The 24,535-nt window shown below is 42.8% G+C and overlaps 1 protein-coding gene across 3 annotated transcripts in view; it reads right to left on the bottom strand.

Moving 5' to 3' along the window:
• DYNLT3 (dynein light chain Tctex-type 3) overlaps nt 1-17,497 on the bottom strand; it is a 51,987-nt gene extending 34,490 nt beyond the window's left edge. Inside the window, exons 1-5 of one of the 3 annotated variants that reach the window (XR_015728223.1) lie at nt 17,357-17,495; nt 11,111-11,152; nt 8,476-8,599; nt 7,480-7,557; nt 4,331-4,374 (exon numbers count right to left, since the gene is read on the bottom strand). Coding sequence is in view for 2 of the 3 variants with exons in the window: in XM_034423801.3 (XP_034279692.1) it covers nt 4,298-4,374; nt 7,480-7,557; nt 8,476-8,599; nt 11,111-11,152; nt 17,357-17,386 (351 nt within the window). In the remaining variant the exon portion in view is untranslated. Of the gene's footprint in view, nt 1-1,713; nt 4,375-7,479; nt 7,558-8,475; nt 8,600-11,110; nt 11,153-17,356 lie in introns of those variants that run through there. The other 2 variants (XM_034423801.3, XM_087871294.1) reach the window with 2 other exon arrangements.
• Between the last annotated feature and the right edge of the window lie 7,038 nt (nt 17,498-24,535).

The raw sequence follows: 24,535 nt of genomic DNA, 5'->3' as shown, positions 1-24,535 counted from the left end.
CTCTCCACTCACTTCTCCCAGACATGCGCACGTATTTTGTATGTGCGCATGCACGGGGTGGGTGGGGGGTGGAGGGGGGAGTGACAGGCTGCAGGGGCTCTGCAGCCCGCTGCAACCACTGGGGTGGCCCTCCAAGCAGGTGTGGCGGCAGCAGCTCCGGCAGAATGGTGGTGGTGGGGAGGCATGTGATGCAGACGTGCCTGCTCCATCCCACTTAGATGGAATTGGCAGGCATCTAGGAACTGGCGCATCCAGCAGGCCGGACTGCGTGCCTCCCCCCTGCACCTCTGCCTCCCGCTACTGTCACCACTGTGAGACAAGGTGAGACTGGAGGTGGGAAGGCTGCTGCCAGACAGCATCGGCCTTGCCTACTCTGTCCTGTCTGTTTTTGCTTGCGTTTGAGAGGAGGTCACCACTGGTCATCTCCTTGACCCCCTTGCAGGTATTAACCTTGGTCCACGCATGGAGCGTGTTCCCCTCGCACACCTGATGCACCTCGGCACCACTGTGAACCACTGCCACCACCGAGGCCGCCAGCAGCTTGTGCAGTTCTGTTAGGCTGCTGCCATGGCCGGCTGGATCACCAGGCCCGCCCAGCCCGAAGGAGGCGAAGCAGCCAGCTAGAAAGCACGAGTAGAGGTGGTAGAGGATGCCCAGGCCCAGCAGGCAAAAGTTGGCCACTGCGAGTGAGGAAAGCCGGATCCCCATCGGCACCATGACTGCCCAGGCTCAGTGATGATCGTGTACCTCCCCCGTCTCTGTTGGGCCTGGGCAGCCATGGTGCCCATTGGAATCTGACTTTCCCTGTTCATGGTGGCCGACTTTTGCCTGTTGGGACTAAGTTTTCTAGCTGGTTGCTTCACCTCCTTTGGGCTGGGCGGGTTTGCAGAATGGCGCAGCAGCAGTCCATGGTGGGGCCAAGGTGCATCGGGTGCATGCGGGGAACACGCTCCACGTGCAGGACAAGGGCAAGACCCGCGAGGGGGTCGAGGAGATGACCAGTGGCAACCTGCTCTCCAGCCGCAGGCAAAATCAGACAGTGGGACAGTAAGCATGTCCAGTGGTCCGAATCATATGCCTCCCGCCTTCACCTGCTGCTGCGCATGCTGCTGGGACAACCAGCCCAGTGTAGTAGGCTCTGGAGTCGCAGAGTGCACCAGCTGAGGGGCTGCAGGATGTGGGTGCTGCCAGAAAACATTGGCCCCTGCACACAAAGGGTGGCGAGCGCACAATGGCCAACGGTTTCCAGCATCAGCCGCTCCACATTGCCTCACAGTGACAGCACCCCATTCCTATGTCGCCTCACCCCATCCTGTGGGATGAGCCTCCCACCCACCACCCCACCTGCTGGAGACCCCTAGATTCCCTCCCCAATACCGCCTGACCCAAGCGAGTGACATCAAACTGGCCACGCCAGTTGGCCATTACCATCCTGGCTATGCCTCCCCCCAGCCCCCCCGAGGACAATCACAGTGCTGATGTGGCCAGCAATGAAATAGAGTTCGACACCCCTGATCTAGAGGGAAAAAGATGCTCCAGAAAGCAGAGTGTAGCATCCATATACAGTACAACTCCTTAAACATCAAAGCTACTAATTCACTAATATGAGCCACAAGAATTCACCAACATTGCATCTGTAACAACTGTTCCAGAAATCACAGGAAAAGTTATGTTAAAAAAATGCAAGGCATTGATGAGAAAGTAATGGAAGTGTTCCAAATCTAAGAAATTTATTTAAAAGAAATGTTAGAATCCAGTATTTTTAAATAGAAATGAACAGCAGAATCAAGTTAGCTGTGTTTCCCAATGAACTGGGTCATATGAAATGCTAAAATATAAGCAATTTGGTTTATAAACAACAGCTTATGGCTTAGTGTCGTGATAGCGAACCTATGGCACGCGTGCCAGAGGTGGCACACAGCGCCCTCTCTAAAGGCACGCAAGCTGTCACCTCAGTTCAGTTCCACTGCGCTGCATTTTTGCGCACATTTGCGTGCGCCTCCAGCCGGCCAGCTGGTCTTCTGGTCTCTGCCACGCATGCATGGCGATGGGGGCGTGCAGGGGGGCAGTGTGCACATGCATAGGCCGCATGTGGAGGGCCATGCATGCATGTGCACATTGCATTTTGGGGGTTTGGGCACGCACCTGTTATTTGCACGTGTGTTTTGGGCACTCAGTCAGGAAAAGTCTAGCCATCACTGGCCTACTTTCAAGTCAGCCAATTGTACTCTTCTCAATAAACCATTATTAGGCAAATTACAGCTTAGCATAACACCTAAATCTAAATATGGGTATTTATGGGGCAGAGAATGAACCCTCCCCCCCCCTGGACAACCACAATGCTGATGTGGCTCACAATGAAATTGAGTTTGACACCCCTGCTTTAAATAATATTAATATAAAACCAAATTCACTACACTAGTCAAAACCCATTTCTGAAAATCTTATAACAATATACATTAGACCTATTATTTTCAAAAGGCCAAAATAAGAGAGTTTGGTTTCAAGATACAAATGCCTTCCAAACAACATAATAAGCATATGAAAAGCTGAAATAGTAGTTCCTTGAAACACAAATATATCTGCAGAAATACTTAAATCTTTTAAAGTTTTCCTTTAGAGGAATTATTGCTTTGATGTTTTTCTGTTTATTAGACCTAGGAATAATAAATACTACTGATTTTGTACATATTTCCTTAACAGTTAGTTTCATGGTTTTCTCTTCAATTTACTGTCAGATAAACTTTACTTTAATAATGCCAGAACTATTAAGCAGGCATAAGTAGCAAAGTTATTCGGAAACAAATGCCACTGAGTTCAGGAGATTAACTCAATTAAATATGAACAGAGTATAATTATTGTTAATTGTTCTATATCCTCATACTTAAATGTTTAAGTGCATTTTAAAATATGAAGCCTGCCTCCACACTTGAATGTGTACACTTTTAAGTCCAATATATGAAATATTATTTTATATATTTAAATGATTAAGGCACAATGCTATTCAAGGATGAAAAGGTGGCCCTTACTTAGAAACATCAGCATTGAAAATATATAGCAAACAGTAAAATCATAGCTGCATAATTGTGCCGGAGTATCTGCCTGAAAGATCATAATACTATTTTTCTTGGGTTATGGTTTTTACTGATGCAGCAATACTACACACAACGGATCCCCAACCCCGGGTTGTGGCCCAGTGCCAAGCTACAGCCCGTTCAGAACCAGGTCATGGAAGAGGTGGATGAGGGTGCGTGAGCCAATACATGTACACACAAAGCTGCGTTTTTGAAAGGGGCACACATGTGCAAAACCATCCCCTACCGCTCATCTTCCAGTCTGCTGAACAGAAAGATTGGGGAACACTGCTATGCACTATTTATCAATATCAACATTATACAAGATTATTTCAATTTTATAATTAAGTGCTAAAGATTCCATCATGGTGAATTCCAGCATGAAACTACATTCTCTTATAAAATATTAATGCCCTGTAAAGAAGAATATTCACTTTGGTTTTGGGGATATTCTGCATTCTACGATTAAACTCTTAAAATGTGTTTATCTTTCTTCTGTTCATTTACCATATATATCTTCTGACTACATAACTTTTTTAAACAATAGGTTTTGAAACCTACTGTTTTGTGGAAACTTTTCTCCATATAAGTTTGAACCACAACCATGGAATCCTTCAGTGGTGGGCTTTCTATGACAGTCATTCAGTTTTCAAGAGATCCAGTTCAGTTGTTCTCTCTGTGCCAGTATCAAATATTTATCTCAGAATAAACAAAACTAGATTTTAGTAATCAAGCTGAAGCTTATCAGTCATTATTTTGAGAAATAAAGAGGTTTCAAAGAGTTCTGAAGCAGGTTAAAAATCTTATTCCGAAATACTGAGATCTGTCACTCAATGCAAAATATATGTCAACTTATATATTATAAATAATTTATTCTCTGAGTATTTGTCCTAATTTCCTATTTGCGAAGTATTGGTGATAATACAGCATTTTTTGTTTTTGATTAATTGTATTATTTCCTTTTTGTAGGACAGAAACATAAAACAATTGTAGCATATTTTTGTCTTTTAAATACAGCAATCTCCCAACTGACAGAAAAAAAGGCTTCAGAATAATATAAACATTTTTGCAGAAACATTTTTAAAAATCACATTTCCTACTTCTTTTTCTCAGAATTAATATCTACTTAATAATTCTTACAGTACATTCTGATATTTGATAGTTTCTAATTTAAAAGGCTTTGGAATAACTTTTTTTATCCAGATTACAATCTTTAATCTTTGCTACAAGATTATGGCCACAGCAAAGACACTGACCACACAATTCATCGTTCTGTTTTCCCATCTGACTGTGCAAGTACCTGTAATGGATTTAAAAAATGATAATGATCAGGCAGTTTTCAATTCGTAAAATGGCAAAATCTCTAACCAATATTTTATAACCTATATTCACTCACAGGGAATAGCAGACATCTACTTCATGGTCATATTGGACTGTGCTGTTTTCTAGAAAATATATCTGAATTCTTTCAGCCTTATTTATACATTTAAGATATCATAACCTTGGTCCCAATTCAAACTATGTTGTGATACACTTTAGATATTTATTTATTACTAGCTGATAACCCGGCGTTGCCTGGGTATTTATTTATCCCAATCCTGTATTAGACAGGAATAGCCATCACTCACTGTGGTGAGAATTAGAGACCTAATTGCCCTGGCCAACAGCCTGGGAAAAATTCTACAGGGAACAGCCTTTGAGGTGATTATCTGCATTAGCAAGCACCTCCCCCGACAACTTGCCCTCTTTACTTGAAGCTGAGGCCTAGGGCAGTGATGGCTAACCTTTTTGCCGTTGCGTGCCAAAAGCGGGGAGAGCGCGGGGGGGGGGCATGTGCGCACATACCTACACCTATAATTCAATGCGCCCTGCCCCCCAAACGTGACCTCCCCATGCTCCAATGCTTTTGGTACGTGATGGCACAGTGGGCATGGTAGGCCTGTTTTTTCGCCCTCCCCAGGCTCCAGAGGCTTTTCTGGAGCCTGGGGAGGGCAAAAACTGCCTTCTCCACCCGCCAGAGGCCCTCCGGAGGCCAGAAACAGCCCGTTTCCCGACTTCCGGTGAGCCTAGAAGGCCTGAAAATTAGGTGGCCAGCGCGCACATGCGCGCTGGAGCTGAGCTAGGGCACCGTTCACGTGCCCACAGATATGGCTCCGTGTGCCACCTGTGGCACGCGTGCCATAGATTCACCATCATGGGCCTAGGGGGTTTATTTTTTGTTTGTTTGTTGTTTGTTTAAGAACCAATCCCCCTTACCAGAGGGAGCCCCCTTGTGGAGTACTGTGAAGCCATTACCATGGCAACTCCATTGAGATGTACATCAGAAGCCATTTTAAGGCACAACAGGGTATATCTTAACAGAACTTGAATACAAAATGCACACTATCACTGTCAAAAGTACTGTGATTTGACACTATAGATATAATTCATTCCTTTTCATTTCAGCAGCCCAGGCATTCCAGAGTTATGCTGGAACACAAACACAGACAGACTCATACACACCCCAAGGGGTGTTAGGGGTGTCTTACCCCCAAAGTATTTTTTTCCCAGAGAGTAAGTCATCTGTGTAGCAAGTTTTGTTATTGCTTGAGGTGTTCCAGAGTTATGCTGAAACACACACACACCTGAGAGGTGTTAGGGGTGTATTACCCCCACAGTATTTGTTTCCAGAGAGTAAGTCATCTGTGTACCAAGTTTGGTTGAAATTGTTCCAGAGTTATGCTGGATCATATATATATATACATACATACATCCTTTTTTATATATATAGAAGACATAGATATTGAGATTCTACCTCTCTTACAGTTCAAAGCAATCTAATTAATGCCTTTCCTATTTTACCTAACAACCCTGCTAGGGTAAGTTGGGTTGAAAGCAAGAATGCATACCTACACTAACCCAGTGAACTTTAGGACAGGCTGAAAGAAAGTGGAGATTCAGAAAAACCAAAAGAAGCCAAAGTTTACCGCATTTTGTCAATCAAGCTTTAGCTTCCGTGTTTCCCCAAAAATAAGACCCACCCCAAAAATAAGCTCTAGCCTGATTTTTAGGAGTGGGCCTAATAGAGGCCATAACCCAAATATAAGCCCGGGGGATGGGCGTGGCCAGCATAAGAGGCAACGAGTGCATAGGGGCTGACGGTGTCCAGCAGCAGCCGCAGCCCGTCGGCCCCTTGGCGCAGCGGATAAGTCTGAGTGCAGAGGTGGGGGGGAGACAGGCGATCTGGATGTGCTGCGCAGCTTCTTTGCTTGTGGGAGGATTGTGCGGCGGCACTGGCAGCAGACAAAGGCAGGAGGAGACAGGCAATCCGGACATGCTGCTCAGCTGCCTGGCTCATGGAAGGCTCATGCAGCGGCACTGGCAGCAGGCAGAGGTGGGGGGGAAAGCAGGTGATCCTGATGCCCTATGCAGGCACCTGCCCCAGCCCAACCACAGGCAAGCTAAGAGACAGTGGGAAAGAGTGGGCAGCCCGTTGGGATTGCCTGCCTCGTCCCCATGCCTCTGCCAGGCTCCACCATGCACTTTTTGCCTAGACGAAACTTCATCTGCTTGCTAATCACTCCGTTTCAAAGCACCCAATTTGCAAGCAGGCAAAGCTTCCAGTCTCTGTCTTTTCTCCATCTGGGCGAAAAGTGTTTGGGCACCTATGGGTCGCCTCGGAACAGAGCAAATTGCTCAGTTCCCAAGTGCCGCATAGGCGCCCAAACACTTTTCACCCAGAGGAAGGCGAAGCCCATGTTTCTCCCGTCTCCTCACTGTCCCACTCCGCTGCCAGCTCTACAGGCTGCTGGTGGACCACAACACTCTGCTTGCAAATGGGGCACTTTGAAACTGAGCCAATTGCTCCATTTCAAAGTGCCCCATTTGCAAGCAGATGAAGTTTCCAGTTTCCATCCAGGCTAAAAGTTTGTCTGCCCTGAGAAGCCGTTGCGGCTGCACGCAAGCAGATGGTGGGATTGGGCAGCCGCCCACAAAATAAGACATCCCCCAAAAATAAGACCCAGTCTTATTTTTGGGGAAGTCACACTACAAGCTACTGTACAATTTATTAGTTTGGACTCAAATCATTGTGTAAAGCCAGGCAACTCTAATTCATTCAATAAATCCTGCTAAAACTCTAGCCGAATATAATTGTGAACACAATCTTTGTAACAATGAAAATTGCACAAAACTGCAGATCACAGGCACCACTTCCATTGTTTCAGTTTTAGCCAAACAACCCTAATTTCAATCGCTAATAATTTACATATACTATGGGAGTTGTCAAATTGTATTTCAACTGGTATAGGATGCCTATGGTCTGCAGTTTTGTGCACTTTTCATTTTATACTTTCATTAAAAATTGAAGTGATACTACAGTGCATAATTTAACCAATGCTTTTATTTGCTGCAGCTTGATATTTACCATCAGTTGTAGTATCCCAAAAACATGAGCTTGCAGTATGCAGACCAGCCCCACACTTCTGCATCACAGCACAGGTCACTAATGGATGGAGGAAAAATTCAGCATTCATTAATAAAGCAAGAAACTGATAAATTATTCAAACTTGCAGACTTTCCTATAGAAGATTTTATTGGGGTTGGGGATAAAGGCCAACTATAAGAAAAACCTCTATCATTATAGTGGCAAAGTATATATATGAAAATCTTCCACTTTTTTCTAACATTAATTATACCAATTATGCTACGAAGTTTTCTTAAGTTTTTTTCCCAGAAAGATTAAATTAACGAGATTCGTTTTTTCTTCTCCTTAAAAAATCTTTCCACTAATAATTCTAGAGATTATATGTACAGATTTTTTTGGGTAAAACTAGCTAATTTTGCCTTTAGTAAATAATTCTTCATACATTTAATTTTCTGCAAAATAATCACTATTGCACTTAAAAGGCGTAGCCTCTAAGCATATCTAAAAATATGAGACCATGGGCTATGAATATTTTAGTCCAACAAAACTAGATAATACCAGATAATACCAGATTTGAGACAGCTACACAAGAATCTGATTTTCTATAGCTCTATTACTGATTTAAATATACTCACTGGAGATATCTGGGCATGTTTCTGCTTAAAAATATTCTACTCTATAACATAATAAAAAAATAACCCTCCCTTTTTACAATCCTGTAATCCCTTAATTTGGTAATATTGGCCAAAAAAGATTAGCAAGGCTCCTTGTCTTTCTCCTGCTCCTTCTATATTTGTGCCTGCCTCATGGGAAATGAGAATTAAATCCTAATCCCACATCTATCACTTTAAATACGTCTTCTTGATTATGGAGTTGAAGTCTCAGGATATCTGGAAAGAATCAGCATGAAGAAAACTGCTTTAGAAGAAGCTATTGGTATACGATATTAAGTTTTCACACAAAGAAATAGTATTGTATATTCACCATAAATCTTACCAATATACTTATATGTTTTTCCCAGTTTTACCAGATTTGCTAGAGACCGTTCTATTATAGCGGCAATCCATTTATTCACACTGTCAGGGTTATAATCTGCTTTGCCTAGAACACTTTCTATGCACTGAAGAAGAAAATAATAAAAGAACAAGTAAAAGATTTTTATAGAAATATAAATGTAAAGTTTTCATATAATGAATGGAAAATAACTCAAAATCCATGGCACTTTTTCTAATGTCTAGACTAGAAATTATGAGATATTAATTAGAAAAGCAATCAGTCAATAATCTGAGTGTTATCTCAACATGTCTAAAATATCTCATTGTGTTGAATTTACATATTAATGCAACAAATAAAAGCAGCATCTTATTTGTTTTCACAGTGCTGGACTTCTCTGGCGCAGTTGTAAACATATTATGATACAGATTAAGTTTTCTAGTTAAACACAAAAAAGGCTTCATCGCAATACCAGAAATACAGTTTACCATCTTTACAAAATTAAGCAAGTTTGTTACTACAGCAAAGAATTCAACAGAACACTTGTTGCTTTGCAATGCTAATCATAATTGGCTCAGATCCTAAACAGCCTTCTTGTGATCCAAAGGTCTCCTTCCAAAGAAGGATCCCCAATCTACCATATAATTTTGCAAATGAAATGAGTGAACACCAGTTGACACTTATTCACCTTTATCCTCACATTCAAGCACTCCTATGTTAGCTAGGTTATCACTCACATCCAATTATACCTTAGTCTGAGAGTATAGCAAGCTGTAGGAAACAGAACTGACGGAAATACAGGTAGTCAAGTTACAAATTTAATGGAGCCTGCCCATTCCATTTGTAACCGAAGGATATATGGGAGTGAATCTCGTACCTTGAACGAGCTCACTCTCTCCTTTCGCCCACGCATTCACTAATCAAATGCAAGGCTCATTAAGTGCACATGAGGTATTTCAGGGGTAGAGAAGGCGGGGGGGGGGACTACTGATGGAACAGGCCACCTTTCTACGATCACCCAAGCCCTTCCTGCCCCACTGAAATACCTCATGATGGCCAAAATTGGTTCCCCCCCAACCTGCTGCACCGGGTCACTTACCTTGTGAAGATCTAGAAAGCAGTCTCTTCTCCAGCCTCGTGCACCTCATTCGGGCCCCCACAGGCTTCCCTTGGCCTGTTGCAGGCTGAAATGGAGCCTCTGGGGGCCAGATCCCAGCCTCCATGGGCCTCTCCCAGCCTGTTGCAGACTGAAATGGAGCCTCTGGAAACCGGAAGCTCCATTTCGGCCTGTAACGGGCCTGGGAAGGCCGCTGGATGGCCGAATGAATGGGGCTTCTGAGGGGTGGATCCGCCCCTCAGAAGCTCCATTTCAGCTGGCGATGTGCTGGACAAATGTTGCAGAGCCTCTGCGGGTGTTTGTAAGGGCGAACAACTGCCGTGGTGCTGCAAGATTCATAGTTTCGGGCCTTGTTTGGAAACACTAGGGGGCAATCCAGGGTATTACCTGTAACTTTCTGCTAGTGTGTATCCTCTGATGTACATTTCCACTCATAAGACATTTAAAATTCAGTTCATTGTCTTGATCTTAATGTTAAAAACCTTAAAAATCTATTAATCAAATATGAATACAAAGTTTGGCTATCATCATAGCTATTGATACTTATTTCCAAAATTCAATAATACACCAAATTAAATGCATATAGTATTATAGCTCAAGTCTTTCAGAGATATCATATTTTTTGGTGTATAACACGCACTTCCCCCTTCTCAAAAGTGGGTGGAAATATCTGTAGTCTTATACAGTGAATGTTGCCGAAACCCCACCCACCCGCCGGCCCCCACCCTTCGGCCTCTGCTTCCCAGCAATTTGCCTCCTTGCAGCTAACAGCAAAGCCTGGTCAGCTTCAGCACAGCCTGATTTAGCACGAGCAGCTGATTGGCGGTTGGATCTGTCTCGAAGAATACCGCCTATCAGCTATTCCAGGCTGTGGGGATTGCCACTGCCCATTGCTGTCGCCACCTATCCGTGCCGCCCAGGGGTGGGTTCTATTTACCTTTACCACCAGTTCGCAATGGAATCGGGTGTGCACACTCGCTTTGCTCGTGCGCCTTGCTTCTGCGCAGATCGCTGATGACGACATCAGGGGTGGTGGGTGGGGCCTCCTGCCGGTTTTACTACCAGTTCTTGCAAACCGGTCCTAACCGGGGGCAACCCACCACTGCTGCCCCCTGGAACGGGCCGAAAACAGGGCACACGGAGGCCAAAAATGGGGCACGTGGAGGTAGCAATAGGTGGCAGCGGCGATGCGTGGCAATGGCGGCAATGGATGGCGGCGATCCCCGAAGCCTGGAACAGCTGATAGGCAGTATTCCAGGAGGCAGATCGAACCGCCAATCAGCTGCTCATGATAAATCAGGCTGTGCTGAAGCTGACCAGGCTGTTTGCTGTAAGGAGGCAAATTGCTGGGAGGCAGAAGCAGATTTTTTTTTCTTATTTTCCTCCTCAAAAGCTAGGTGCGTCTTATAGTCCAGAGCATCTTATAGTCCGAAAAATATGGTATCTGTCATTTCTATTTTTAATGCACATAAAAAAAACCCATCAAAAATGCATTTTATTACCAAAACACATATAACTCACATCTTTAATAATATTGTAGGCTTCTTCAGTGTTAAAGATCACCTGTAAATATATTAAAATATATAAAGATATTATATCCAAATTCTATCCAAATTTGAAAATATGAATTTTATCCAAATTCATCCAATTTGAGTGTACTGCAACTTATAAAAATTTAAACTAAATAAACAGTAAAGCATATCAAGTAACTTTCCAGAATACAAAAATATACAGGCCATTAAAAAAAAAATACAATTCCTTCAAATGCAAAGTTAATAGTCACAATCTTCTTTCCTTCGTTCTGGTAATGTAATTAATTTATGAAGTTAATGCATATTGCTACTATAACCAAGTTGTTATATCTTAACAAATATGTATCATAGTACTAAAACCCACAAAGTCTCAAATGTACTGTTTAGCTGTTTTTTTAATTCACTGCTTCTATCTTGAAAGATCAGAAACTAAAATCTGTATATAATCCTAGAGAATAATACATGCACAGTGCTTTAGATCTAGAGCAGAGTGTCAAACTCAAGGCCCGTGGGCCACATCTGGCCCACAAGGTGGTTAAATCTGCCCTGCGGGGCCATCCTGAAAACAGTGAAGGACTGACCTGTGGCACCTTGGCCTGGGCCACGCTGACTGGGCACTGATCTGCAACCTGATAGTAGCAATCGAGGCCGGATTGCGGCCAGCATTAGATCGCAGCCCCACCTTAGCCCCACCTCTGGGTGTGCGCACAGGAGGTGGTGAGTGCACGGGGCCTGGTGTCCCTGGGGACCATGTTCTGAGTGCTTCTCTTTCATCCAGGACACCAGTCCTCGTGTGCTCGCTGCCTCCTATGCACATGTACAGGGAGTGGGGCCGAGGCGGTGGCGCAGATCTAATTGCTGGCTGTGGTGCGACCCAAATGGCCACCATCAGGTTGCAGATTAGAGCCCTCCTTGCTGGCCTTTCACTGGGACCGTCCTGCCCCCGCATGGGAAAGCCAAGCTGCCAATCTTTCCCCCTGCCCTTCCTGAGCATGGAGGTAGGAAGGAGATGGCAAGGAGACGGAATGGGACATTTAGGACCATGGGCTTCTGCCTGCCAGGTGCAATGGGCAATAGGCGATCACAGGGGCTGTGGGAGGGATGCGGCAGGCGAGCAGCAGTGGCATGCAGCTTCTGGCATTGCAGGGGGCAGGGGCAGAAGCAGAACTGCTGTCTCAGAATCAGGCGTGGAGGTAACAGAGGGGAGGATGGACAAAAAGGGAAGCTGCTGCTCCAGTTTGTTTGTTTTTTACCTGCCAGAGGTTTCCCATTTTGATCCCTCCCCCATGGTTATTTCTATGTGGCTCTCCACTCACTTCTCCCAGACCTCCACACGTATTTGTGTGCGTGCGTGTGGGAGGAAGCTCCGCAACCCACTGCAACCACTGGGCTGGCCCTCCAGGATGCAGGGGGGGAGGTACATGATGCGGACCACCTTACGTGCCTGCTCCATCCCACGTAGCTGGAATTGGCAGGCGACTGCCTGGTGCATCCAGCAGGCCGGACTGCATGCCTCCCCCCTGCACCTCTGCCTCCGGCTACAGTTGCCATTGCGGGACAAGACAAGGTGAGGCTTGGGGTGGGGCAACTGCTGCCAGACAGCATCGGCCTGCCTATTCTGTCCTGTCTGTTTTTGCTTGCGTTTGGAGAGCAGGTTGCCGTTGGTCATCTCCTCGGCCCCTTGCAGGTCTTGCCCTTGACCCGAGCATGGAGCACATTCCCCTCGCACACCTGATGCACCTCGGCACCACTGTGGACCGTTGCCACCGATGCTGCCAGCAGCTCACGCAGGTCCATTAGGTTGATTCCATCGCCGCCCGGAGCACCAGGCCTGCCCAGCCTGAAAGAGGCGAAGCAGCCAGCTAGAAAGACCAAGTAGAGGTGGTAGAGCACGCCCAGGCCCAGCAGGCAAAAGTCGGCCACCATTAGCAGGGCAAGTTGGATTCTCATCAGAAAGTTGTGCCTCCCCCGTCTCTGCTGGGCCTGGGAGGCCATGGCACCGATGGGAATCCAACTTTCCCCACTCACGGTGGCTGACGTTCCTCTGCTGGGCCTGGACATGCTCTACTCGGGCTTTCTAGCTGGCTGCTTCACCTCCTTTGGGCTGGGCAGGTCTGCCAAGTAGCGGTAGTGGTGGGTCTGCAGTGGCAGGTGGCCAAGGTGCATCAGGTGCGCGAGGGGAACATGCTCCATGCCAGGGCAAGGGCAAGACTCATGAGTGGGTCGAGATGACCAGCGGTGACCTGCCGCAAGCAAAAACACAGTGGAACAGAGTAAGCACGTCCAGGGGCCTGCATCGTGTGCCTCTGCCTGCTGCTGATGCCGCTGCTGCGCATGCTGCTGGGAGGACCAGCCTGGTGGAGCAGGCTCCAGAGCTGCAGAGTGCGCCAGCTGAGGGGCTGGCAGGCTGTGGGTGCTGCTGGAAAACATCAGACCCCACGCACAAGATGGTGATCACACAATGGCCAATGGTTTCCAGCACCAGCTGACCCACCTCTTGTATCACCTTGCGGCAGCAGCACCCTTATCACATCCCGTGTCACCTCACCTCATCATGTGGGACGAGCCTCCCACCCACCACCCCACCCACCGGACACCCCTGGATTTCTTCCCCAACACTGCCTGGCCCCTCATGAGCAACATCAACTGGCCATGCCCCTGGGTCATGCCCAGTCAGCCATTACTCCCCCCCCAGGACAACCACAATGCTGATGTGGCCCACAATGAAATAGAGTTTGACACCCCTGATCTAGAGGGAAAAAGATGCTCCAGAAAGCAGAGTGTAGCATGCATATACAGTAAAACTCCTTAAACATCAAAGCTAATTCACTAATATGAGCCATAAGAATTCACCAATGCTGCATCTGTAGCAACTGTTCCGGAAATCACAGGAAAAGTTATGTTTAAAAAAATGCAAGGCACTGATGAGAAAGTCATAGTAGGAAGTGTTCCAAATCTAAGAAATTTATTTAAAAGAAATGTTAAAATCCAGTGTTTTTAAATAAATAAAATCCAGTCATTTTAAATAAAATGAACAGCAGAATCAAGCTAGCTGTGTTTCCCACTGACCTGGGTCATATGAAATGCTAAAATATAAGCAATTTGGTTTGTAAAAAAAAGTTTAGGGCTTAGTGCATTGTATGAAGTAAGACAATTGTACACTTCTCAATAAACCATTAGGCAAATTACAGTTTAGCATTAACACCTAAATCCAAATATGTGTATTTATGAGGCAGAGAAATAGACATGACAGCATTTCTGAATGGTGCCACACACACATATACCAATAAGCAGAACAAGTAAGAATTTTTCTTAACTCTTTAACTGGAAAAAATGGTTTAGTGGGCACCTGAGAATTCAAAGAAGTAATTCCCCCCATCAGAATAACAAATAATATAACTGTAAGGACTAACTTCTCCCCCCCTTCCAAGAAAGTAAGAACTCTTGAGAACTTTGTATTTCAAAAGGAGCCTTTTATTGAAAGGGATGAAAGCAAGTCAAAACTCAAAGCAGGCTCTGGGGTCCCTCAGGGCATGCAGTTCAGGATAAAGGAAATTAAGAACCCCCTCCCCACCGTCTGATGTGGATTCCAACCAATCTGCTGGTGTGAAGATGAATTGTACCAGCCTCTCTGAGAAACAGATAAGAAGAGCTTCTCAGGGTCATCTTGCAATCCACTCATTCCCTCACCCCTTTCATTTCCCAAGGTGTGAGAATTCTCCAGGCATTCCTGGTGTCAGGCATGGTTATTAATCAGGTTAAAGTTTATACAAAGAGGACCAGGCAGGACACATAGGAAAAAGAACTAAATGTGACAACTCCGAATCCCCCTCCCTCTTCCACGAAGAATGGCATATACACAGATCTGACAATAACATAATTGGAAGGGACCTTGGAGGTTTTCTAGTCCAACCCCCTGCTGAAGCAGGAAATCCTATACCATTTCAGACAAATCTCCAATCTCCAATCTCTTCTTGAAAAACCTCCACTGTTGGAATACCCACAACTTCTGGAGGCAACTTCCATTCCACTGATTGTTCTGTCCAGAAATTTCTTCTTAGTTCTACATTGTTTCTCTCCTTAATTAGTTTCCATCTGTTGCTTCTTCTCCTGCCGTCAGGTGCTTCAGAGAACAGGTTGACCCTCTCTTCTCTGTGGCAACCTCTTTCTGAATCCACCCATATATTGGGAATGTAGAGTCGAAAACATTTCATGGATAGATCCAACAGGAGAGCTAATTTCTCTCTGGAAGGGTTGGATCCATAAGTATTATATTTCTCAGCCTTGTAGGATTTGTCCTTGAATTATACGTAGAAACAAACTGACAATTAATGCATTGCTTATATTGTTGATGCATCATTGCCGCACTGGTTCTCATCCACCAGCATATAAGTGACTATATTTTGCATAACTGAAAGTTTCTAAGTAATCTTCAAGAGCAGTTTAAAATACAAAACAGTGTGGTATATATCAACATTTAAAACAAAGTACAAGCAATCCTCATGTTACATCCATTTGTTCAATGACTGTTCAAAGTTTCAATGGTGTTGGAAATACATGGATGTAGGACTGTTCTTTGAAGCTCTGGCCTTTGTGGTACCTAGTCCTGTGATTAAGCCCAGGGTATAACTGGTAACATCTGTATATGGATGGTATCTCACTCTGAACAGATTATCTTTTGTAGAAATTCCATACACGTGCTAAATAACATGGGACAAAACAGTCATTCTTCTAGCACTATGTAGTGGAGTAGTCAGGAGTTTGAATATTCTGTCCCAATTTACAGGTAGTCCTCAACTTATGAGCAACATTTCTGTTGCTAAGCGAGACAACTGTTAAGTGAGTTTTGCCACATATATTACGACCTTTCTAGCAACAGTTGTTAAATAGATCATTGCAGTTAAGTCAGTAATACAGTTGTTAAGTGAATCTGGCTTCCCTATTGACTTTGTCAGAAGTTACAAAAGGGCGTTGCCTGGTTATGACCCCAGGACGTTGCAATGGTCGTAAGTGTGAAAAATGGTCATAAATCACTTTTTTCATTGTAACTTCACCATTGACTGTTGTCATTTCAAAAGTTCGCTAAATAAATGGTTTTAAGTTGAGAACTACATTTTATGCTGTATGCAGCGCAGAGAAACTTCGAAGCAAGATGGGTGGCAAATAAATTTAATAAAAATAAATATCAATTAAAGTAGTAGAATAACAATAGAGCCAATAGTCCCTTATCTCCTAAAGATCAGGAGAACCATGCTTCTCTCCAGATTCCATTGGTCACCTACAAGAGTAATGTAGACTAATGCCACTCAGCCTGAACCCTAACTGTGAATCTGAGCAATTTATCCAAAATAAAAAAATATTTTTTTTTGTCGTTTGTTATCTGTCAATTTATTGTTGGATACTTAAGAGTTTATATGGGTGGCCTTAAAGTCTTTTAAATAATAAATATATGTATAAAAAATTACTATTTGTAAAGGAATATTGTAACTATAGATTTAAGCCTTCTGGTCTTTTTAAAAGATTTAGCATAATCTAGCACACCATAAAAGAAGAAACTTTGAGAAGTCCATGAATATGGGTTACTGTACAAGTTTCCATTTTGTGATGAGGTCAGCTCAAGGCAGCGTGACATGTTGTAGAAGCAAGTAAAGAGGTCAACTTAGATATTACTTCACTGCCTGTGACCGCCAGTGGCACAATGCCTCTCTACCAGCATGACCAAAGTCAAGTGATGAAAGGAGCGAAATTCTTTGAAGTAATCCTTAAAGTATTAATTCTATTGATTTTTGTAGCGTTATTTTTAATGGCTAGTAAAATAAAAAACCAATTGTAAAAAAACAGCTGGAAAATTAAAATGCTGATGCATCCTCTCCATCCCCGAAAGAAAAATCATCACATGCATACACATACATATGCAGGGTGTGTCCTCTTGATACTTCATGGCTGCTTAAGTATGAAGTATCACTGCTCCGACTTGGCTGCATCGCCTTTGATTGGCCTTATATTAGAACGACCAGGCCTGAAAAGCTCGATCGGTCTTGTTATGCCAGGAGATTTATCACCTCTCCCCAAAGAAGGTGACGCGAGCCCGCCCGGAGACGACGCCTGATGGGACTGAGAGAGCCGGCCTTGTGCTCCTCGAGGGCCTTTCAGTCCACAATCGAGCAAGATCGACCCCGGGAGAAGAGGGATTTCCTTGGTTCCTGCTGACCAGCGCGGGAAAGAACTGCATTACCTCATCGTTACGGGGATGAAATTCCTCCATAGCTGCAGCGATGGTAGCAGCAGAAGCCTCCCAACTCCCAGCCTCGCCCTTGCATTAGCTCAGCAATTCTACTTCCTCCTCCTCTGAGCCCGGAGCACGAGAGTGCCTCTTTCTGCAACTCCCTCTGCTGGCTGAAAGGCTCCACGTCTCCGAAGCTCGTTTGTGTGTTGTCCGGCTCATCCCCAGATTTACTTGTTTGCAATACTAAGAAAGAGGCCGTAAATATTTAGACACAAAAAGGACAATTCCCATCTTGGGGAATGCCTGTGTGTGTTATATATAAGGAAAATGATCACTTAAAAGAATAATTAGCATTTATAGGAAAATGGAGTTCTATTGTTTCTAAAAAGGAAAATGCTTGATATGTCAAATGGAACAATTATAAACAGTTTCAAAATTACCTGTATGTAGCAGCTAACAGCTAAGAATCAGCTGTGTGAAACCACAAGCCTAGCCAGCCTGAATCCCAGCAAGCAGAGGAAGTACAAAAATAACAATAGAGCTTATGCTAGCAAGAAAAAAGGTTATGGTGAACTTGTTAAAATTCTTTGAACAAAGGTGAAGTGGGCTTTTAGAAGAATTGAGAAGGATGCTGTGTCAAAAAGGGGAGGAGGAAATGAACTTGTGTAGGGGGATAAAAGCTGATCAATGCTTTGTTCCTTGTCCACGTTCTGCAATCGCCCACATTTTGTATTTGCATCTCAACATTGTACAGATAGTCCTTGACCTATGACTACAATTGGGATCATATTTCCATTCCTAAGCATGGTAGTTGTTAAGTGAGTCTTGCCTGATTTTACTATCTTTTTGCCACAGTTATAGCAAATCACTGCAGTCACTGTGGTCATTAAGCAAATCCAGTTTCCCCTATTGACTTCACTTGTCAGAAATTATCTGAGAGGGTTGCAAATGGTGATCACATGACCTTGGGATGCTGCAACTGTCATAAATACATGTCTGGTTGCTAACCACACAAATTCTGATTACATGATTGTTATAGAAATGAAAGGCTGGAAAACATTCCTGGGTCAGACAGATGCATTTATTTGCGCAAAGGTTCAGTGCAGTGTTTGGTTCTTGCAAATCTGAACAAAGACGAGCTATGATTTCATGATTTTTATATGTTTTCAAGACAAGGAGTTCTATGAGCCCTTCCGGCTTTCATATATGGTTACATTATAAATACATTATACTTACATTACACTTTACTAATTACCAAACCATTACATGCTAGTTAATAAAATTATTTTGGCTACACATTTTTACTACTCCATCATTTTACTAATTATTAAACCATTACAACTTTACTAACCCATCACTTTATAGTTTACAACTTTCCTTTAAGTGCTGTAATGTTTAAATGCAGAAATTTATGGCTATCCTTTAAACAATAAGTAACTTTCTGTTTCCTATGCATGTCCTTTCAGATGTTCCCATATAGCTGTATTTCCATAGTTTTGATTCTATTAAGAAGATATATAGAATCAGTGTGTTTGACACTGTGCCATAGGTCAAGTAATTATGAGGAAATCTATGATGTAATTGCTTAGCTTCTTCTCCTTATCAGAGTCTGTCATCCATCAGAACACCATTCTTAGCTTTCCTGATGGATGACAGCTAGGTCCTCTCAGAAGATATATTGCCAATAATGGAGTTCGGCTGCCTCTAACAAGCACGTTTCTCTCTTATGTGAATAGAGAGGGTCCTTCAGAGTTCACGCATCTGATTATATATATATCTGATTTGGTATGATTATTTCTTTTATTCACATTATTTCTTATTTGCTATATTCACCTCATGATCATAAGATTATTGCAACAGTCATAAATGCAAGGATCCCAGTCATAATTGCTTTTTTCAGTGCCATTGTAACTTTGAATGAATGCTGAATGAATGGTTGTTAAGTTGAGGACTGCCAATATGTACATATGTAAAGGGTAGGATTTGTGTTGCAGAACTGTAACAATTACATTATATTCAGTGTGTTTCTTTTAATCATAGCTTTTCTGAAACTTTGCTATGATTTTCCTTCTTCATATTAAAGTGAATAAAATAATAATGTGAACAAGGTGAATGGGAATAAAGTGAATAAAGTAGGAATCATGATAAAGTAGGAGTCAGTTACATGAACCCTAAAGGACACTCTTTATTCACTTTATTATAAGGGAGAAAGGGTCAGTTAAAAAACACTCTCTATTCACTTTATTATAAGGGAGAAAAGTGCTTGGAGATTATATTAAAAATCAGCTAAGTCCCATTATTGGTAATATATCTTTTGATGAGGCCTAGATATCGCGGAAGGACAGCCATATGGAAAACCTCTGAGGGGCCTCACTGTCCAAGACACAAAGACATGCATAGGAAACAAAGAGTTACTCATTACCTCTTATTACCCAAGGACAGCAATAAATCTCCCATTAGCAACTACAGCACTTAAGGAAAAGTTGTGTAGCTAAGATAATCTTATAAACTAGAAAGTAATGGTTTAGTAATTAGGAAGTACAAATTATCAAATGTATGTTAACCATATATGGAAAACTGCATGAGCTCACCAAATCCTTTGTCTTAGAAATGTATAAAAACAGTTAGATCAGAGCTCTTTTTTTGTTCAGACTTGCAAGAACCAAACTGCCTCTGAACCTTGCGCAATAAATCTGCATCTGGCTGACCCAGGAATGTTTTTCAGTCTTTCATTCTATAACAATATAAATAAGTATATTGATTCTCCCATTAATAACTGCTAAAGGAGCAAATTACAGGCCCTATAAATGTTCTAATATCTAAGGTTCCTTAAAGTTTTGGGGATGGAATGCATAACTGAAACGAAAAGAAGATATTTTAGATCATTATTTAAAACTGTTTTTGAAGCTTGCCTATGGATAGGTAATATTGGAATAAGAATTGGCAACAATAATAGATTTCATATCAATATAATTTTATCCACTCAAGGATGGTGGAGGGAAAAGGTCCTTAGAATATGTGTCTCAAGCCAGATCATGTGTCAAGCCAGAATATGTGTGTCAGGGATCATGTGTGAGAGGCATATACAAGTAGCCCTTTCATATATTTTCTTTACTTATCAGCTTACAAATCCTTGTGTGTGTGTGTGTGTGCCTTTGAATCATTGTTGACTCTTGTTAACTGCCTGGACTAATCCCTGCAGTTTTATTGGCAAAATTTTGAAAGTGGTTTCCCATTGCTATTTTCCTAGAACAGAGAGAGTGTGACTGGCGAAGGTCATCCAGCTGGCTTTGTGGGATTAGAATTTACAGTCTCCTGGTTTCTAGCTCAGTTCTTCAACCATTACAACAAACTGGCTCTCAACTATATGTTCAATGTATGAGAGCGGAGCAAAGGGGAATTAATAATAACTTTTATTAACAACAACAGCTAACATCAGACCCGCTCGGTGCTGAAGACCTTGGAGAGCAGGGCAGCTTCTGAGGCACTGACAGCTCTTAAATATGCAGAGCTGTCAGCGGCTGGGTCAATCGGGACGGGCCCATTTCCCGCCAGCTGGTAGCCGACGATCGGGCCAATCGGCTGCTCCGTCCTTATCACATGTGTGGCCTCCAGATGCAACACTATAAATGCACACATGGCTGAACAAATGTTAAAAAGCATTACAAGTAGCCTTCAATTTACTATCACAACTAAGACTGGAAATATGGTCATCAGCCATTATGGTCATAATTCGAGGCATCTATATGACTGGAAGTGATTTTACAAGCTTTTTTTGTGACTGACATTAAGCGAATGCCATGGTTGCTAATGAATCTGGCAGTTGTAAGTGTGATTCCATTCATCTGAATGGGTGGTTTTTACTGGTTTCCAGTTCATGTGACCATGCCTAGTTGTTAAGGTGACTGGTTGCCAAGCACCTAACATGTGTGGTCATATGACCATGTGGGGGATGCTGCAACCATTTACAAGTCAGGTGGTACTTTACGGGCTGTAAAGCACTCGTTCCATAGTTATCATAAATGTGAATGGTCATTAAGCAACTAGTCGTAAGTTGGAAGACGATATTTTTTTTATGTTCACTTCTTATTCACAGTTTTCAGCCATTTTCCGTATGTCTGGAACAATCCTTCAATTACAGAGTTGGTATTTTAATGTTCTAGTATAAAAGCTGAAAATTGGAATAATTTATTTATTTATTTATTATTTAAATTTTTATACTGCCCTTCTCCCGAAGGACTCAGGGCGGTGCACAGCCAACACTAAAACACACATACACAAAAAATTTAAAAGCAGTTTAAAAATATATTAAATAATTTGGCCCCGGTATTATTAAAAAACTAAAACAACCATTAAAATTCATGTTTAGGCCAGCCCAGCTTGTTGGAACAATAATGTCTTGAGGGCACGGCGAAAGGCACGTAGGTCAGGGATCATCCGTATCTCTGGGGGCAATTCATTCCAGAGGGCAGGTGCCCCCACAGAGAAGGCTCTTCCCCTGGGGGTCACCAGTCGACATTGTTTGACTGACGGCACCCTGAGGAGTCCTTCTCTGTGGGAGCGTACTGGCCGGTGGGAGGCTATCGGTAGCAGAAGGCGATCTCGTAAGTACCCAGGTCCTAAGTAAATTACAACCTAATTTACAATATATGATGATGTTCATAAAAATCCAGTTTCCTTAAGCATTTTATTGCATTAACAGCAGTTAATATACTAAGCTTTAAACCACAGTGTAGCTCACATCCTATAGAAGGCCAAAAGCAAACTGTGTATATTATGGCTTAATGTGTTTCATTTTTTTTATTTTACTGCTTTTAAAATAAAGCAGAAAAAGAAAAGAAAAACACAAAAGAATCATGTCCCAAAGATCCTTTTTTCAAGAGGCAACTGGACTTTCTGGTTTTTCTTTGAAGACATTTCGTTTCTCATCCAAGAAGTTTCTTCAGCCCTGACTACATGGTGGGGAATGGAAGGATTTATACCAGAGGTGAAATGCTCCCGGTTTGGACCGGATCGAGTGATCCATTAGCAATGGTAGCAGGTAGTTCAGAGAACCGGTAGCAAAAATTCCTGCCCCTCCCCCCTGCCCATGCCCACCCAATCGCCCGGTCCCCACTTGCCCACTTGGCAGCTTGCTGCTTCTTTCAGGCTCGCTCATGCTGCAATCCATTGCACCTGCCTGCAATCAATGCAATCGGTGAGCAACTCAGTCTGCCTGCCTGCCTTGTGCCTTCAATTTGGTTAGTAACTGGGAGCTTTAAAAAAATAGTTAATTAGGGTTTTTTTTAGGAGTTTTATTTTCTTTTTAGACATAGCAATTTAAAGTTAAGGAAGTTTTAAATTTAGCTGCTTTTATCTAAAAATATAAATAAAATAAAATAATAAATTTATTTATTTAAGTTGTGCAGCTTTCTGAGATTTGGTATGTTTCTGTAGTGTTTCACTCTATATACACAAACACAAAAAATCTAACAAAGCTGTATGTGGCATTTTGTGTGGAAAAAATGTGAAAGTTGGTTTTTGAGCTTTTTGTGCCTGAGGTTCCTGCTTGTTGCAGGGGCCATTTTGGGTGAAGTGCAGCTGCTTTTACATTATGTGTTTCAGTTGTGTTGTGTTGTGTTGTGTGTGTGTAAAGTGTGAAAGTTGGTTTTTGGTATCTCTTACTGTTTTGTGTACTTTGTTTATTATTTTTATTATTTATTATTATTGGCCATGCCCACCTGGTCACCTGACCACCAAGCCACGCCCACAGAACAGTAGGGAAAATTTTTAGATTTCACCCAATTTATACTCCTTGCAGATAGCTTGTCATTTGCATTCTTTTAGCAGGTCTTTAAGATCACCTGGAGGTTTATCTGTGTCATCAGGGTCACCCGAGTGGTGCAAATTGGTGTGGACCCTTCTTGGAACTGTTGAAAAGACTGTGTTGTAGACTGGAGATAGATGATGTTGTATCCCGCCCCCTCTGTTGAGAGAGGGCTGTTCAATTTTGACATAAATGGCCTCTTTAACCCTTCTTTCAAATCAGCGATGCTCTCTGTCCAAAATATGGATTTTGTTGTCTTCAAAAGCGTGGCCTGTGTCTTTTAAATACAAATGGACTGCTGAATCTAGTCCTGATGTGTTTGTTCTCCTATGTTGTGCCACGCATTTATGAAATGGTTGTTTCGTTTCCCCAATGTACACAATCTGCACATGGCTCACTGCATTGTACTACATATGCCATGTTGCTCAGTTTCTGTCTGGGTGTTTTATTCTTGGGGTGGATAAGCTTCTGCCTTAATGTATTCTTGGGTTTGAAGTGAGTACGTATGTTATGTTGGCTGAAGATCTTCCTGAGCTTTTCTGATATGCCTGCAATGTGCAGAATGACAATGTTGCTTCGTTTACTGTTCTCGTCATTGTTTGTTACAGAGGAGCTCCTGTAGGGTCTTTTTTGAGATTTGATGAAGGCCACATGTTCTGAGGACTTCCTTGATGTATTTACGTTCTTTTTCTTTCCCATGTTGCCCTGATGACACAGATAAACCTCCAGGTGACTTTAACGACCTGCTAAAACAGTGGTTCTCAACCTTCCTAAGGCCGCGACCCTTTAATACAGTTCCTCATGGTGTGGTGACCCCCAACCATAAAATTGTTCCTAAGACCATTGAAAATATGTATTTTCCGATGGTCTTAGGTGACCCCTGTGAAAGGGTTGTTCGACCCCCAAAGGGGTCCCGACCCACAGGTTGAGAACCACTGTGCTAAAAGAAGGCAATTGCAAATGACCAGCTGTCAGCAAGGAGTATAAATCCTTCCATTCCCCACCATGCAGTCAGAGCTGAAGAAACTTCTTGGATGAGAAGCGAAACGTCTTCAAAGAAAAACCAGAAAGTCCAGTTGCCTCTTGAAAAAAGCATGGGACAACCATGACCTGAATGATTGAGAATCTCCATAGACACAAAACAATCATGAAATACATATTTTATCAAAATGCATTATACGTGATTTTTAAAAAGGTGACAAAAATACGACAGAAAAAAAACCTAAAATATATTGTTATAACAGTAAACAGTTGCTGTTCTGCATTTATTTATCTGATGCAAATATTATGCAAGCATATATAGATTTCTAATACACTTATATAACTGATAGAAGAGAATATTTGTAGTTCAGGGTTGCACTGCGGGTTCCTTGGTGCTCTCT

This window comes from Pantherophis guttatus, chromosome 5 (genome assembly GCF_059756535.1).
Source record: "Pantherophis guttatus breed Tessera chromosome 5, ASM5975653v1, whole genome shotgun sequence".
NCBI lineage: Eukaryota > Metazoa > Chordata > Lepidosauria > Squamata > Colubridae > Pantherophis > Pantherophis guttatus.
The sequence above is the reverse complement of the archived record's forward strand: the minus strand, read 5'-3'. Positions and strand labels throughout refer to the sequence as shown.